Below are 18,326 nucleotides of genomic sequence, written 5' to 3'. Positions count from 1 at the left end.
TAGTATCCAGAGTCCTACCTGAGCAGACAAGAAAAGCAAAAGTGTCAAAGACAGTGATACACAAGAGAAGAGCATGCAGAGTTGCCAATTCAATGGATTGCAGTGGAGTGAAGTAGTTAAACAAGGTGCATCTTTTCAACTGTGAATACAGCAAGATGAACAAAATCAATTTCTAATGAGCAGCCCAAAAATCACAGGGGTTGGAAGCCACCTCAAGAGATCATCAGGTCCAACCCCCCTGCCAAAGCAGGTTCCCTAGAGCAGGTTGCCCAGGAAAGAGAGCCAAGGAGCATTCCTCCCACCTCACAGACCAAATCTTCACTGAGGTGCTTTCCTCCTGGCACTATGGCTTCTGATTTTTGCTGGAGCACCAATGGCTTAGTTCCAACAGAAAAAACATGGAGGGGCTTTTCACCACGATCTAGCGGTTAAGGTACATCTGGAAATCAGAAGATGTGGATTTGACTTAGTTCAGGTTAAGGAAGAGACTGAGTTCCCACATCCTGTGGGTGACCTTAGGACACTGCAACTACAAGAGCTGGACTCTGAATGCTAGAAAAAGGACTTTGGTTCTTGTGCTAAGGTGTGCCATCCATGTGTGGTAAGTGTGCTAAAGCAAATCCTTCAGAGAGAACCCCTTGTGGTTTCAGAGCACAAGAGATAGGAACTTGGAGACAGATCACTTTGGGTGTATGCTGCAGCTGTGAAAATTTTAAAGCATGATTGTGCCTACCAAGTAATACGCACTTAACTTTTATCCATTCATTGGAGAATGTGTTCGTGAATTGTCTTCCTGAATTCGGGCTTGTAAATTCTGCCTAAGTTCCTTTATAAGGGTCTAAAACAGACAGTGGCTTTAAACTTTGTCTTAGAATCAAGACGAGTAGCTATAAGTCCATAAATTATTTTAATTAGACTTAGTTCTTAGGCTAGTTAAAAAATAGAATGTTTTAATTATGAAAAGTTGAAAGTTTCACATTTTTAAATGATTTGTGACAAAAAGGTGTGCCAGATAAAAAGATTAACACGCCCATTTAAAATTAACTTCAGAATTATTTATGGATTTGGCTGTAGAAACTCTGGAAATTCATTCTGCATTAAAAGATCAAATTTTATAACTTTAGAGAGGACGTTTTATAAGAGTAAGAAGTAACAAAGAGCTTATATTCTCTGTGTGGCAAATGTAACACAGTCTTACTCATTAAGCTAGGGCAAAAGGACTTATCTTAACGTGTCTGTCAGAAATTTATAAATTTGCACTAGCATGTTATTTTATTTATAAAAGAATAATTTTCTTAATTTTGCTCTTTCTCTGGCAAAATGTATTTTTTTTTTTTTTCAAAAATATGCTCATTTCACTCAAGTCATATTTTTGGTCACTCACAACTGCAGTGATTTTTCTATTAGAAATTCACTAGACAATGAAAAGGAGCATTTAATTACATTCTTGGATGTTAAAACTTACAAATAAATATCTCTGCACAAAGCATAGCTCTGTGTGTTTTATTATAGGTTAGTTTTTACTTTCTTCTGTAAGCTTTAGTAAAATTCCTGAATATAGACATCGAAGTAAAACAGAAAACAGATTTTTAATCACAATACAGTTTAAGGACAAGTATAGCATATAAACCTGTACTCCTGAGACATATGTAGGATATAGTTAGCCCGTATTTTCCCTTCAGAGACCTATTACTAATTATGTTCTTTAATAGATTTTTCAATGCTGGTGCTTTAAAGTAACTGTCAGTAGATTCTCACAATTAATTATTGCAGTTTTATTATGTTTCTCTTCCATTAGTGTTTTAAACTGTTAGTAAAGTTGAAGTCCCATCATGAAATCCATGGGGAGTCTCAGTATATAAGGACAGTGATTTTACCTTTCAGTTCAGGATCTATAGTAAATCATGCCATAAAGGTAAAATGTTGATGATAAATTATCATAATTATCTCAGAAATGTAACTACCTTAATAAATTCCACATTTTTAATCTTTTCCAGTTTGCAGACTGCCTAAAAATGTAAGCAGATCAAATTTGAGCCTGCAATCAATAGGTGACTCACAGTTATCTCTGTTATAACCCTTAAAAGTAGTTTGCAAGTCCCAGTGGGTCTCCTGCGGATCATCAGTTTTAAAGACAGAAGTGATCAGGATGTTCTCACCTCTCATTTAACAAATAAAGACACCATTTCATTCAGTAATTCTGGAAATAATCCTTACTCTATGTAATTATTATGGAGAGCAGCACTTTTTGATTCAATCTGTGACAGGCATGCATCTCTCTCACACACAATGTTTCTAACTTACTTTAATGGTTTCATCTTTTTATATTTTCCTTTTTTATCTCAGAAGCCCCTACACTGAATGCTTCCAAACATATAGGTCACATCTTTTTTCCTACCTACAGGACAAATACACCGCAACACCTCAAAAATCCCAACCTTTTCGGTACCAAAACAGATATGTTTTGTTTTTATTTCTTTGTTACAAAAAGTCACAGATCAGGAAGGGATTGAATTTCCACCAACTCTTGAATTAAAAAAAAAAAAAAAAGAAATAATAATAATAATTGTCAGCCTACATGTTATTTAACAATAAAATATTCATTTGAAGATACAAGGGGAAAACACACAGTTAAACAAGAGTGTGTTAAGAAGCCTAGGCAAGCACTCAACAAAAAATCAAATCAATATGTAAATCTGTGTTTGATTGGGAAACCTGCATTGGCCACGTAAGACCCCAGCAGGGATTAGAGAACGGCTGTGATAAATGAGTTTACATGCTTCTAAATTCCAATTAAAAACCTTCAAATACAAATGTACCACTGGGATCCAAGCTGATTCATCCAATTGTCTTGTGAATGCTGGGACATGCATTCTTTTTGTAAATGCAGACCCACTGGACATAATAACTTGATATATAATATGCAACCGTAAAGTGATTTTAGTTAATCGTTCTCTCAAACTGCTGATAATTTTCCTTTGTATTGAAGTAACCTTACAATCTCCAAAAATAATACTCTCCAAATGGATGGCAAATGGATTTATTGGAAAGGACAAAAGGGCAAAGCAGATCAGTACTCTCTGGTACAAATTTGGAATTGGTCTGAAGAAGTTATGCCAGTTTAAACAGTTAAACATGAGATCCATAACTGATATATATTGCATTTGCTTTGTTGTGAACAAGAAAATTTCTCATTTAATTAATGTGCTTCTTACATCAAAAGAATAAACTAGCTTTAGATCAAGTGATATATAAATGACATACCAAAGGAAGTCAGAACCTTGCTGATACTTAAAATCTGGGGGTAATCTTAAAACTAACAGAGTTCGTATTTAAAATAAAACAAATCACCACAGAAATCAGGAAGAAATCTTTTCCTTTCTGAGAAGCATTTTTCAGCTATCTTGATTTTTGGAGACAGATTTCATTTTCTTCCAAGCATGGTGTGATGGTGGAAGCTGGATATTCTGGGGGCAGAGATCACTTGGGTATAGGCATCTTTGATTCTATCCCTCTGCTATCACATGGCATTTGGAGAAATGTCAAACTTCATCCCCCCAGAAAATCAATTCTATTGTTTGCCGTGGGTTGGCTTGGCTTTCTGAAAGGATTTTCCATAAAAGTTCATGGAAGAAAAGTCCACCAAGTATTGCTATGTATAAAATGAACTCTGCCTCCAGAAGGCTCTTCCTCACAGGCTGCTGAAAACTGGATGTACTCTGAGCCTCTCTGAAAGAGGCACCCTGAAATCCCTGTTTCCTGAGGCAGCAGTGTCTTGTTTTGCTCAGGAGAATCCTGGGCTACACGGATCAGATTTCATATTTTTAATCTGACCACAGTTCTATTTCTGGTACAAATTGTCTGATTTTCTCTCAGGCCCTTAGATACTCTTGGTGGGTTTTCTTATTTGTTGTTGTTTTGTTTTTGTTTGTTTGCTTGTTTGCTTCCCCAGGAACAAAATTTAGTTGCAAAAGCAATGGTTGATCTTCAGTTCTTTTTCACCTTTCCCTCAGTGAAGTAGTAACATGCCTGGGACCACAACATTATAGATTAATTAGGCCCCTCATCTTCCAGGAGGTCTTTCAGCAATCAAACAGTGATATTATATCTTTGCAAAATGAAGTCTTAGTCATAGTTCTAACACAAAATCTGGCAAAAAAAATATTGGAGGAAGGTAGGGAACGTTCAATAATGTATGACAGCACACGATTCAGGCACTCTGATTACTTGAGCTGGGAATACAGTTGGACAAGTCCACACATTTGAAACAGGGCTGCATTTTATTTATTTATTTGGATCTTGTGGGCTTTTATTATTTATTTATTATTGTTTGGTTTGGCTGAGTTTATCTATACTCTACATTTCTGTTGTCAGCAACAAAATGACACCTTACCAGAGTGACTAAAACTTCACCTTAATACTGAAATATATTGTTTGTTTATTATTATTATTATTATTTTTTCTGAGGCAATATTTCTCTCTCCAGGCACACTGACTACAAACTGCTCCTTAAAAATTTCAGGAGCATCCTCATAATTCATATCTGATGTGTCAGAAAAAAGATTATGTTCAGGATAGCAACTGTGCCTTTCTCAAGATGAGTTCTGAAAAAAAAAAAAACAAATAGAAAGCATGCCGCTACTTAACTGAACGCTAGTACTCTGTGCTATTAAGAGTTATATTTTACTTGATGAAATATCAATTACTTTGCCAATCATTTTTCTGTGAAATTCTCAAAAATCTCCCAGGTCAATTAAAAATTATGTCTGCCACTATGCTTTTGAGGCAATTACGAAAACCATCATCAACTGCTGTTTTCTAATGTTGTATATATCACCCTTGTATAGAAGGCTATACTTATGGTCAAACAACATTAGAGGCAAACGTCACTTAATTTATGGGCTGTTAGCCATCCAAATCCCAGCTGATCCACATGGATATGGCAGTATGTGAATGCAAGAGAGTGAGAGGCACAGGGACCAATTCATTCTCTCTCATACTGGGCACTTAAAACTGTGAACTCAGAAGTCAAGTCATGCTCTGCAGGTACTGTCTATGGGGTACGGGACCACCCTCTCATTGAACTAAAATTTAAAGCAGCCTTTTATGGTGACCCATTGGCCATTGTGGCAGCCCAAGGAGAATAACTACAACTATCCAAGCTCCTGAGCTTAGAGAGGGCAGAGGGATGCTTGGGAGGTTTTGTTTCCTTCTCCTCAACTGTCATAGCAAGAAGTGGGAAGACAGAAAAGGGGCCTCAAATGTGTAGGGAGCTGATCATGTCATCTACTGGTTCAAAGGGGGAGAATCTTCACTTTCCCTTTTGGAGTTCATGGTGTAGTTCTAAAAGTCAGAATTAGGACATACTTGCCGTGGAGGGGAGCATCTGCCCACCAAACACTGTTAACACAGCAATACAAGATATGTGTACCTACTGATGAATTTATAGTACACATTACCTCATAGTATTTAATATACAAGGTACATCTTTTTTGGCTTTAAGTCTTCTAAAAATAAAGCCGTACTGTGTTATATGTCTTGATTTTTGTCTGGATGTGACATTAAAAGAAGAATTCTTTGATATTACTGTCAAAACAGTAAAACAAAACACAATTTAGGGGGAAGTACTGATTCAGGTCAATGATAAATATGAAACACTGTGTCATCTCTTGGATGTTATGTGTTTACAACGGCATTGGTGATTTTATTATTATACCAGACTTGGTTGATTGCTACATTTTTCTTCAAACTGTTCAAAGATTACTTCCAGCTAATAGCCAAATCGATAAACTTTAATAACGAATGCTAGAGCCCAGTGTTTAGAAGCGTGACAATAGGCTGGGGGGTAGCAACGCATCACATTCTTGAGTATTCTTTTTTTAAACTTCTGAACAGTCAACAAAAGAAGTGATTGGCAACAAATATTAAATCAAGTAGGAACAAAGGCAGCCCTTGAAACTATAATGAATATGCAGCTCTTTCTGAAGGAAGAGACTGCTGAAAGCAATGAGATTTCATGAAATAAGAGCTATGGCTTAAGCTATAATGAAACAATAAATACATTCTTCATGAATATGAAAAGACATTTCCAATTTTTCATTGTCAGGTGTTGGCTCCTATATTACTGCAATCTGCCAACCAACACCATGGGGTTTAAACAAAACAGAAGAGATAAGACTGCAGATTTTTTAATATAACAATATGTGAAAAAAAACACATCATTTTTTATCTTATCTCTTACCTTTTGAGCATGTGACAGATAAAACATGTTTCATAGAAGTAGGTAATCACTACTATCAGGATAGCAAGCTGCTTGCTTATTTAAGTCTTGTTCTGGGAGCATTTCCATAGGATGTTGAATGCATATGACTTCATTTGATTTCAAATAAGCCAACATCCAGTCATGAGAAAACAAAACTGCACAGAGAGGCTTTGCATCTGTTAATCAGAAATTTTTGACCTTTTTCTTCTGATAGGTGTGGACACCGTGGCTGTGAACTAACTTGCACAGTAACCTCCCTATAGGTGAAGGTTTATTATAATTATTTGTATTTTGTGGAATATAAATATCACACAGATACATGTATGAAGATGAATGTTTCATCTGAAACATCACTTATGACTTTCTGCTTTTTTGACTCCTTAGTGCTGCTCTCTTTTCTCCCCACTATGCTGTAATCTGACATTGGTTCTTTCTTTCCTCTTTTTTCTCTCTCTTTTTTTTTTTTTTTTTCCTTTCTGTCTCGCTCTTCCTTCTTTCCTCTTTCTAAACCCCCTATTCCTATTACAGTCACTTTATACTTCTTCCAGTCTTTCTTCTCTGAATCATCCCTTAACTGGTGCCTGTTTTTCTCCCCGCTCCCACCCCACACACAGGCTTATTAACACTCCAGTCTTTAATCTGCCCCTCATTCCCATCTGTTCTTTATCTCCAGGTTGTCCATTTTATCCCTTTACAGACAGACCGCGTTGCTTCTTGTTGCCCACGTAAGAAACAAGGAGTCTTTTAGCTGGTCTGCCTTTCTTCATTACACAGTGTCTTTCTCACACCACATCCCACTTCATAGCAAATGTTAATAACAACTTTAAAATATTTTTATCAAAAATAAAAAATACAGTCCTAAATCTGTGAAAAAGAAGACAGGGCTGCTTAGCTTTTGTGCAAGGTGCCAAAGATACAGTCCTGCTTTTGTTGTCTCTGTTTTGTCTTGCTGATGTTTCTAATATGCCAAAGAATTTACACATCTCAACAGTCGTTATGCTCACATCTTTCAAACATACATGCTCACAGGAGCCATTGAGAACAGAGGAAGCAATAAATACTGTCCAGAGAAGAGAGACCATTGGACTGGCTAAGGAACTGAGAAATTTTTGTTGTAAAACGAACATAGCACAGAGGCAACATTTTCTAAAGCTTTTTTCAGTTTAGATGAGGTTTTGGTTTTTAGATCTTGCAAATTGATTTCAACATTTGTGGAGCCTCCATATGCATTGGATCACTTCCTGGGGTATGACTAAACACAAATGACTCTGGTCATAACAAAATCTTCTACCTAGGCAAGATTATGGCCCAAATGACCAGAAGCAGCGTATCTCCCATTTTGGTGTTTGACTCTGGAAGAAAATTATGGGGTAGGAATTTAAGACTACAGGTCCAAGCACATTGGAAAGTCCCAAACTGTTAAAACAAATCACTGAAGAAATTGACAAGAGTCAGCATTTCAGTAATTTAAAATCAGTTATTTTAAATCAAGTTTGGACGTGTCAGTTTCCCAGTTTTCTAATGTTCAGGGAACAAGCAGGTGAGCTGACAAAAGGCTTTCTGCAGTAGCTCAGTCTGGTGCACTGCTTGCAGCTGATGTATTTGGGTTTAGATGCTAGGAGCAAAGTAGGCTTTCCTGTAAGGGTGGATCTGGATATTGTTTCTTGCAGTGTTGTTTTGCTGTATAATTCTAGTTTACGTTTGAAGATTTTCTTGACTAGAATGTTTTGTTTTACAAAGAAAACATAAAATACATGAAGCCTAGCATCCTGGGTAGCTGAGAAGAATACATATGTTTCTTTACTAATAGTTTCTTAAGGACCTATTATCTGAACAAAAAAAAAACAACACATGAAGCTTTTGGATAACTGGTTCTCAGAGCTTTGATCCCCAAATCCAAGATTACCTTGTTTTCAATATTACAGACTTATATCTGATGTTAAGTTCTTTATGTTTTATGTTGTGCTTACTAGCAATTTATAAATATAATCACTTGAAAATCTACAACTGTACTAACACATATACAATATGAAGGAAAAGTTAAAAAAAATCATACTTTGCTGTTCACACTTTTTCTGATGAGACAAAAATCAAACTTTATTTTTAATTATTTTCCTTTTTTTTTTGGTAGCAGAATAAAGTAGAATTTTATTGTGTAAGTTTCAAATAAGAAATGTTTTGGTAACATTTTAACTTTTTTTTTTTTTTTTTTTTTTTTTTTTCCTGTTAAAATAGACCTTTAAGGAATAAAGCCCTAGAAAATCATCATCTGTGGTCAAGACTGAACTTATTTTGTTTTCAGTAGATTTCACTTTAGAGATGATCAGTAAAGCTGCTGAGTTCAAATCTGCATGATATTTTATACTAGTAATTGCTTCCAGAAGTATTTCTTAAGATTGATCATTATGATGCATGTTGACAGATACTGAGCTGAAGAATTCACTCTCTGAAATGTGTAGATTTGCAGTGTGCGGAAAGTTTCAGGCAGTGGCATAGGTAATTATCACCTCATGTGACAATATGATGGTACTGCAAGCTACAATACCTAAACTTTAGTTGGTTGTATATGAGTCTTGAGTTCCTGTGACAAAAATGAAATTAGCTCCTGTCACTTCAGGAAGGAACTAGCAAGGAGATATTAAAAAATACATAAATATTAGAAGTCCCTGAAGGCTAATGAACCATTTTCCTTTAGCTGAAATGACACTGTCAGCCAAGAAACATGAGGACCCAGTCTATGTTTCTCTCTCTAAAGCAATTAGTCAATCAGTACCTTCAAAGATCTGTGAAACAATCTGTCCTATTTCATATGTCTGTACAAGAATTACTTTAAAGTGATAAGGTTATTGTATCAAAGCCTGGAAAAGAGTTTTACAATAGGGTTCTATGCTTTAAGAGTCACCCGCAGCCTGCTAAGAAATGTCAACTGTAATTAAAACCAATCATTTTCAGATATATGGCAGGCTTTTGAAATAGTGAAGAATTATTTTTACAGTAAGAATTTTCAGCCCTGTGAGCACAGACTTTTTTTTTTTTTTTTTTTTTTTTTTGTGGGAGGAAGATTTTTCTTTTTCTTTCTGCAACACCATTTTGGAAGATGTTTATTCATTAAGGGAATTGTATCAAAAATCACTGAACTGCATGTTCCTTCTCTAAACTTGTCACAGTTCTTATTAAGGCTGCATTTAGGGATCATCCCCGCATGTAATTCTGAGTACATGGCATGGAATATATTTTAAAGATTTGTGAGACATTTTGCCAACCATCTATTTACTGAAAAATGACATTTCAAAGTACTGAACTGAAATTGTGTTAAGCTTTTGGCAAGTAGTGTTGGAAGAATCAAATATAGAAGTTTGCAAATGGTTAAAGACTTTCTTCTAAAATAAAGCATTTAAATATTGCAGACTAATTTCACATAAGGATACAGTTTCCACTTGTAAAGATAAGAAGAAGAAAATTACTTCTCTAAGTCCAGTTCATTTCACTCTCCATGTACTGTACAGAGGTAGGAACTTAAATCTGAGCCCCCTTGATCACAGGCAAGCCCTTTTGCAACAGAGGTGTAAGGTGCTCCACAATGACTGTGTGTCATTGTGTGAAGTTTATCACTGCAGCAATGTCTGAGACTTGGGATTTTCATTCACTGGAGAGTGCTCCTTGGCCACTCTCATGCCCAATAAGGATGTGGTTATTTATCGGAAATGTATAAATATACCATCTCCAGGTATCCCATACCCCCATAATCCCATACCCCCTTCCAGTATGGTGACCTGGAGATAGTAGGCCTGTCAGAAGGGTGTAGTGATGGCAAAAATTTGTTCATTTGCACAAGAAAGGCAAGTGACTGCGTGTGCCAGTGCAGTTCTGGCAGGGCTGTCATATATCTGATGAGATCAGCAAAGTGCTGAGTACTGCCTTGGCACAATTCTTCAGTTCACAGTTAAGTGATGCAGTTTTGTCTGTGCTTTGGACAGTGGGGCATAAAAACAAAATGTGAAGACTTCTGTACTAGTTTGCTCACATATTTAATCAGTCACAACATATTGCTTTCCAAAGTTATGTTAACACCTAATATGATGCTGACGGTTGAATCCCTTTCCTGTTGGAGCCAACGGACAAGGATTCATTCACTTTGTTATGGCCAGGTTATCGTAATGAAATCTCATCCAGCCCCCACAGAGAAAAACAAACAAACAAGAACCAAACAACCAAACCATTTTTTTTTTTTTTAAAAAAAAAAAAAGCTTTTAAGTGTGATAAAGTACTTCCCTTACCTTCTGGCAGAATATTTTGGAAACTGTAGCATTGGTTACTGAGAGGTTTCTGTTGAGGAAATTCCTCTCAGCTCCAAAATATTTTCTTTTTGAATAATATTTAGCTTTATGGTAAAATTCTTACAATCTCACATTTTTAAAAAATGAATCAGAAACACCATTTTAGGAAAAGAAGACATAAAGACAACAAGAAAATACACTAATGCTATTAAAGTGAAATAAAATTAAATTGCTTCAATGCCTTAATGCCTCAATTGGGTACTTAGGAAGTAAAGTGTTTCTCTTTATATATAAAATGCTAAAGTAAAGAATTAAGAAAATGTATTATGAAAAATTTTGTTCCCTTTTGTTCATTTTATGTACATCAAAAAATTTGTGTTGTAACTATTAAGTGGTATTAGCTAAACAGAAATTTTAATATACACAAAGTGTAAGCTTCACACTATGTCAGGACCTACTGTTGCTTAAATTTACACTGATATTTTGATTTTAATCATGCAGTACGGTTATCTTCACAATGAAAAAAAAAAAAAAAAAAAAAAAAGAGTATATTAATCATTGTCCTTATCTCAGTACAAGCCTGTAAGAGAAGTCTGCATTTTTTAACACACAACACATAGATTTGAATCATGAAAGCTTTCACCATGCAGGCAGTACAAATTTTTACTCTCTTATGGAGTAAAAATTACTCTCTTTCACGAGTTCCATTAGACCAACAATGACATTTTTACCTGAGTAGTGTGGCTCTCTCTATGTCTTTGAATCGATGAGCCTGCTGTACTGCTGGCTGACAGTCTTGAATATTCATTTTCCTCTGGTAAACCTAAAGCAGAACAATAACAATTTATAATCTGACATTTATGCATTGGCTGACTTCAGCACAAGACTCAAAAGACCTTTATGTGTTTTACTGCAAAAGAACGAAATACATCTCACATTTGCCTGGGTATTTGTTATTTTCATGCTTCCTGAAGCTGGACATATTGTTTACCAAGCATAAATAGTATCATAGGTATGTGTGCTGGTTTACATAAGGAACAATCGTACTGAAAGAGCATACAAATAGCACATTACCTATACACTGGCCAGGGATTCCTCCTGCAATGCAGAAACCCCTGGCTCCTCTTCCCCTGGCTCCTTTTCATCAGAGAAGCAATGCAAAAGGAATGGAAAACAGGTCCTTGGTCTGCTCTCAAATTAATGTCTCTAGTCACAAGGGAAGTCAAGAGTAGCTCCAGGATTTACAACTTCATCTCATCAGTATAGTGTTTTTTTGCTTGTTTGTTTATTTTGTGTATTTTTTTTACTTATTGTGCACACTCCATATGGGAATTAGATACTCAAAATTTAGACGTGTAAAAAGCAGTCATCCAGTGTAAAAGAGCCAGGCAGTCTCCCTCTGGAGACAAGACAAACATGCACCTCTGCACAGTGACCTTAGAGCAGAGCTCATGGCCAGCACCTCCCCATTGCTTCTGCTGGAGTGGGAAGACCATTCCCACAGCTATTACATTAGAGTAGGTACCTACCTTGGGTGGCTAAAACTAGAGAAGCTGAATCTGGGAATAGATATGTAACTGTGAGATAAACATAAATGAGGTGAATCCTACTGTTTTTGTATTATACACAACATACTCAGAATTGTGATGGAAACAATTCAAAGTTCAAATGCAATGAATCCTAAACTAATTATGAGATTATGTACTGTACTACCCGTAGTTCAGTTTCATGTTCCCGTTCAGTTTCTTGTTCAATCATCAAAATACCATAGAAACACTCTGTTGAAATATGCTTGTCCTACAAACCTCTACGTTTTGTATTCAAAATGTTTACTTTTTTTTATTTTGATAAATCAACATTAACTCTTTTATGGTTAGCAATATATGATTTAACTCACGTAAATGTAAGTTGCATGAAAAATCTCATAAAATAGCCTGTTTCTGTGAGAGAAATAAAACAAAATTTTTAAAGAGAGTGAATGATCCTTATTCTCTTTTGACATCTTTCTCGTTTTTAGTTAGATGCACCCTAATACTGGTGCATTTCTACAACTCTGTAGATACGGACAGCTGCTTTATTTATAGTGTTCTTCTGAATGAAGTTTATGTAAACTATTTGGATCTTTTTCTACAGATTCACATCATTTGGACTTCTTTTGGACACACACACACAATGAAATGGCGAAAGCCCTGCTCGCAGCTCTGGAGACAGGACCAATTTTGTGAGAATCCAGCATTTCAGTCCTGTTCTGCCTGATGCATAGAGGACATGACCTTGTTCTCTCATTGCTTTGAATTACCCATTATTTTGAGTTACAGTTCTTTCTTTCTTAAGGTATATATTAAGCAAGGTCTGATACTCGTGGCCTGCAGCATTCTAGGTTTGTAAAACATATGTTACCACTATTCCTTTCTTACATTTATTAAAGTCAGTAAGCAATCCCTATCCTACAACTTTAAATTTCTCCTCAGCAAAATCACATTTTTTTTGAGAAATTAGATACTTCAGATAAATGTTTTTATGTATTTGGAATTTCCCCCAAAAAATCCATTTTTGTCAACACAAACAAGATCCTTTTTTTTTTTTTTTAATTAGTTAATGAACTAATAATGTATTCACATGGATTCATTTTGTATATATCTCAAACAACAATAAAAAAAAAGTCTACTATTTAATTCAAAATGCCTTTTAAAGTATGTGTTATTAATTTAACTCAAATACAATATATATTGTAAAATATTTTCATGATTCTAGACACCATAAATGAATGAAAAACTTTCCTAGGCCAGCAATATGCTTTTGGAAAAGATACTGCTTTTGCACTGTATTCATACACTTTAGGATCTATGGTGCATGACAGCCTTGAGCTAATAATAAGGTTATCAATGATTTTCTGTTTATTCCTATGAAAAGCACTTTGATAAGCAGCCTTATCAAGTAAGTAAAGTTTCCATGTACAGCAACAGCACGTCAGCACAGACATGGAAAGCAGAGGCTTGGTGGAGTTTGGAAAGATAAATGGAGTAGTTGATTGAACTCTGAAAGTTTTCCTTTACGTACACCTAAGTAAATATTAGGATACCACAGCTGTGCACTGAATAAGTCCTTGCTTAATTCAGCACAAGGTTGGAAGCATCAGTTTAGCAGGGGCAGGCATAGAACTACAAGAGCATAATTTAATGAAAGGTTCAGGCTGAAGCACAAATTACGACATAAGGACTGGGACTTCTTGAAACTACTCTCGAGTTACCTGCAGTAGAGTAGACTCGAGTAAGTCTAATTGTGATTTTTTTTGAAAAATTCTGCTTTGTAAGGTTACTGAAAGTATACATAGTGGTGACAATGGCAGCAGGGAATATGATTCAATCAATAATCTACAACTGGGGAAGTTAAACAAAAGAAATGCATTCCATTATTTTCATGTAATAAGAATACAGCCTTGTCCCAATCAATATGTATCTTCAGACTAGAAATACAATCTTTTACTCACTTGCCCCCAATAATGCATTTTCCATATTGCTTCAAAGGAAGGTCCCACACTCAAACCCTGATCTTCTTACTATACTTCCTTCTTCCCATGCCTTCCCTGCTCTCATATGCTCCTCTTATGATCCTTCAGATAAATGGCTTGCATCTCAAAATTATTGAGATCTAGAACACTGTAAATTTAGAGGTGCTTCTGTGGTTCCAGAGAACCTCTAGTCTCAAAGGCTCCACTTCCCCAGAACTGGGGGGCCTGCACCTCCTGACCTCCAGAATATTTTGCAATTCAACAGCAACATCAAAGATGCTGTGGGTCTTTACAACTGTGAACACAAATAATAACACAAACCTTCTACCTTTCTCCATGATTCCATATCCACACACAGGTTCAATCTACTGATAAACTCCACTCAACACATTGGCTGCTACAGTGTAAAAGAGGCATCACCAGGAAAGGCAAGGAGGTGACCTAAGACTCTGCACTCAGCAGCATGTAGCCTGTGTCATGGGGACATGCCCCTTTTCTCTCAGTTTGTCTGCTGTGACACTTCTCCCCTTGTATGTGCAGATGAGAACCTGTGGCCTAATGTGCTAAGATTTGGGGTTAAGTTTCAAAAAAATGTACAGCAAACTGTAATCCACAGGTGACCTGCTTAGATAGAATGGCAACCTTCTTGACAGATGAACTTAGATGAGACTAATGCCCTCACCAGAATAATGCGTAATGCTCTTGGGGAAACAGACAGGTTTTTGACAGCTACTCTTATGCTGATCGGCATAAACTAGACAGGACCTCAGTTATAATTGAAAGGAAGACGAATAACCAGAGAGGCTTCTTTTGTGGGATAGCAGGGTGCCAATGGAGCTGGATACATGCATAGCAAAGTGTGAAGTGCGTGCCTGTACGACCATTGGGCAGGATGCAGCACAATGCTGCCAGAGTGGTCTCCTTTGGTCCAACAGGACTGTGTCATCTGTACAGTAGCTACTTCAGTTTTCAGTTGGATCACACTGGGTGGATAGTTCACTGGGGGTAAAAAAGTGTCATGTATAACATGAAAGATTACTATAAGCTTTATAATTACTCTTTGTGCTTGGACAAGAAAATAGAAGAACAAAACAAAACAAAAAAAGCTTTATTTTAGAACAAAACTCTGTAGATAAGGAAGGTTTGTGGAAGAAAACTAAAAAAGTACTCTACTACTTTCATAGTACAGAGCTGTAGAAAACTGTTACTACTATTAAAGATAAACTAAAGAAGAAGAGGATTACTTTACATAAAATGAAAAAGAAACTTCTATTAAAATTCCAAGCAAACAGCAGTGCCAGATATTAAACTCAGTTTGTGAAAGCAACACAGCATTAATCTATTTGGAAGCTGAGCCAGCTAGCTTTTTAGCTGCTTACTAATGGTTTTCTAAAGAATTCATCAGGTTAGAAGATTAACATTCTGGTCAAGTTGATTACCCTTATCACCATAGTGACTTTAAGTTTCATGATGCTTCAGAGAAGTGGTGCTGACACTTTGCTTCACTCATGACAGCAAAAGACTAGTCATATTTAAAAAATTGCCTCTGTATTAACTCACTTGAGTAACACATGAATCTGGATTTTAGTTCTAACAATGAAAAGTAGAGTGTATAGTTCCACTGTGTAACAGTGGGAAGCAAATTATAGTATGCTCAAGAGTTTTGTAATCTCAGCATCAACTAATTAATAATACATTTCAAGTTTTATTTTCCTGAAAGCTAGCTTGTATACACTAACAGAAATGAAAATGCATTTAACATGGAAATATCTTATGACACATTAAAAAATACTGGTGTTACCTAGAGATATCTGAAAAGACAGATTTTGAAATCATGATGAATCCTGGAAGGAATACTTTTTCTTTTAAGCAAACTGGCAAGCTGTTTTTCAGGTCATGTAATTTAGGTACATTGAAGTTTTCCATATTGTTAATTCTTTCAGCTATCTAGAAAACGAGAATTCTGCACCACAAAATTTATTTTTTTATTTTGGTTTGTATCAGGGTAAAACTAAAGCTTTCATCATTTCTAGAAGAGTCTGATAGAAAAAAAAAATATGTAGATTTGAACCTTATAATATCACAAGTAACGTTAATTCCTTACCCACTGGGATACTGCAAGACCTAAAGGGATGGTTTTTTTGCTCATAGTATGCAGTAAATACCAAAACCATTCCTTACGAAAGCTGCATCAAAATTGGCAATCTTCCATTGAAACTTTGAGTTTGATGAATCAGTGTTTTTTAATGGAAAAAAATATCTTACTGGAAAATTCCACTGCACAACATTACACCTTTACGATTAAACTTTCTGTTTACAAATAGTTTAAAAATAATTAGTTTATGCATAATAGATACTGTGTATTATCAATAAGAATAGTCCTGGCTACTAGCAGTTGCAAATACACTATTAAAAAAACTTCACACGAATAATTATAAGCACCCATCTAGCCTACTAGTTGGCCTTTTATTCAAGCAATGACCATTTATTTCAGTAACTGCAATAATTTACTAACTCAACTATAATCATCACAAATTATAAACATAAATCATCACTTCATTTCTAAGCTGAAAGAAACACAGCTCCTGTGATTAAACTCCCAGTTAAGGGATCTGGGGATAAAATGGTTGCTCTTATAGAAAGCTGATCTCCCACAGGTCCCATTAGGACATCAGAATATATGATTAAAATCCTAAATAGAAAGGAATCAAAGCCTTGCTCTACCCACAGATTTTGTGTTGCTATAACTCTCTGACTGTTATACATACTGAAAATATGTTTCCTCCTCCCTAAATTGTTATATTGATACAAATGGGAAAAGTTATATTGGACAAAGATGCCTTTTTCTTCTATTACAGTGTGTTCCCAGTTCCACACAGGAATGAATGCACCTTTACACTCCTGTAACTCAGACTGGAAGAATTTGTTGCTTTGATTATCAGAGAGAACAGGAAAAATTATTTTGGAAGAATAAATTTTATTGTGAAAAAAAAAAATGAAATGCTTGAAATAATATTGAAATAATTGAATAATGCTTGAAATAATATTGAAATAATTGAATAATGCTTGAAATAATATTGAAATAATCCTGATTTTCCATTTTCTGTTCAATTTTTATTGATTATAGGGTCAAAAGTCTCAAATCTCTGTTCTCCATGCCTTGGGTTACTTACAGACTTGGAGCTGAGGTAATTACAAATTCCTCAACAGAAGTTGTTTTATTTACTTCACATTCAGCTTTTATTGGAGAGGGGCTTATCAGTTCATACATATGAAGGTAAGCCAGTTACAGAAACAGAGATATTTCACAACTGAGGAGATCCAGCTTGACTATATCTTAAAAAGCTCACTGAAAGATGCACTTCAGCAATTTTATGTTAGAAGAGCTTTGGGATTAAAAAATGCTTACCATTTGATACTGAATTTCCATTTTCAGCAGTCACAGAACTGGACAGTGGATTAGATGACTGAGTTCCATGGTTATTTGCATTTTTATCCTGGGTTCCTGATCCAGTATCTGATGCATTTGGATCTTCCCTGCTCCTCAAGTTTAGATTAGTTTCAGCACCTGTCACAGAGAAAAACATTGTCATCTTCCAATATGCTACTGGCTTTTGCACATAAGTAGACAAAGGTAACACGGAGAAACCAAATTTATCAAATTAATTTAGTTAATCACTAAATTCACTAGACTGGTCATAAATGTGGAACATTTAAATCGGTCATTTTTGCAGAGTTTTAGTTTGTTCCACCAAAAGCTGTCTAAAGTTTATGGAATTGAAAGGCATTAACAAAATTTCATTTGTACTGTTTCTCCTTACACATATGTCAGCTGATAAAACTGAACACGTTTGTGTTGAGCCTATTTCAGGTTCTATGTCTATGTCATAGGAGTTCATATACTGTTGTCATGACTAAAAAGTCTCTCACCATCACATTATGTGATATGAACACCAGCTATAACACAGCTTTATTTTGTTTCTCTTATTTCCTCACTTGAGAAATGAAATGGCCTTCAATACAAAACCATGTGTAGCAAGATTCCTGCCAGCGGGGCCTCCATGTGGGCACTATTTACCATGTGTCAGGGCTCTCCAGCCATCGATTGTCATTTTCTACAATGTTCCAGGTTTTCATGTTAAATTTCTTCTGCCTTCTAGTTATATTTCTTCAAGGTACCAACAGGAGCCCTGATCCTGTAGGACATCACAGGCTGCATACAATACACAAGTATTTCTCCAAAGAGAAGGACAAAACTCTTCTCTTATTCCCCCCC

General features: G+C 35.7%; 1 protein-coding gene across 3 annotated transcripts in view; it reads right to left on the bottom strand.

Annotated features, from left to right (window-relative positions):
• Positions 1 to 18,326, bottom strand: part of MYO16 (myosin XVI) — a 386,603-nt gene that overhangs the window by 7,140 nt on the left and 361,137 nt on the right. For all 3 annotated transcript variants that reach the window (XM_035317929.1, XM_035317919.1, XM_035317937.1), the window contains 2 exons: positions 17,460 to 17,618; positions 11,271 to 11,362 (listed from right to left, as the gene is read on the bottom strand). In XM_035317929.1, coding sequence (XP_035173820.1) covers positions 11,271 to 11,362; positions 17,460 to 17,618 — 251 coding nt within the window. The remainder of the gene's footprint in view (positions 1 to 11,270; positions 11,363 to 17,459; positions 17,619 to 18,326) is intronic.

The sequence above is a fragment of the Oxyura jamaicensis genome, chromosome 1 (assembly GCF_011077185.1).
Source record: "Oxyura jamaicensis isolate SHBP4307 breed ruddy duck chromosome 1, BPBGC_Ojam_1.0, whole genome shotgun sequence".
NCBI lineage: Eukaryota > Metazoa > Chordata > Aves > Anseriformes > Anatidae > Oxyura > Oxyura jamaicensis.
Note: the sequence above shows the minus strand (reverse complement) of the source record. Positions and strands in the feature narration are given on the sequence as shown.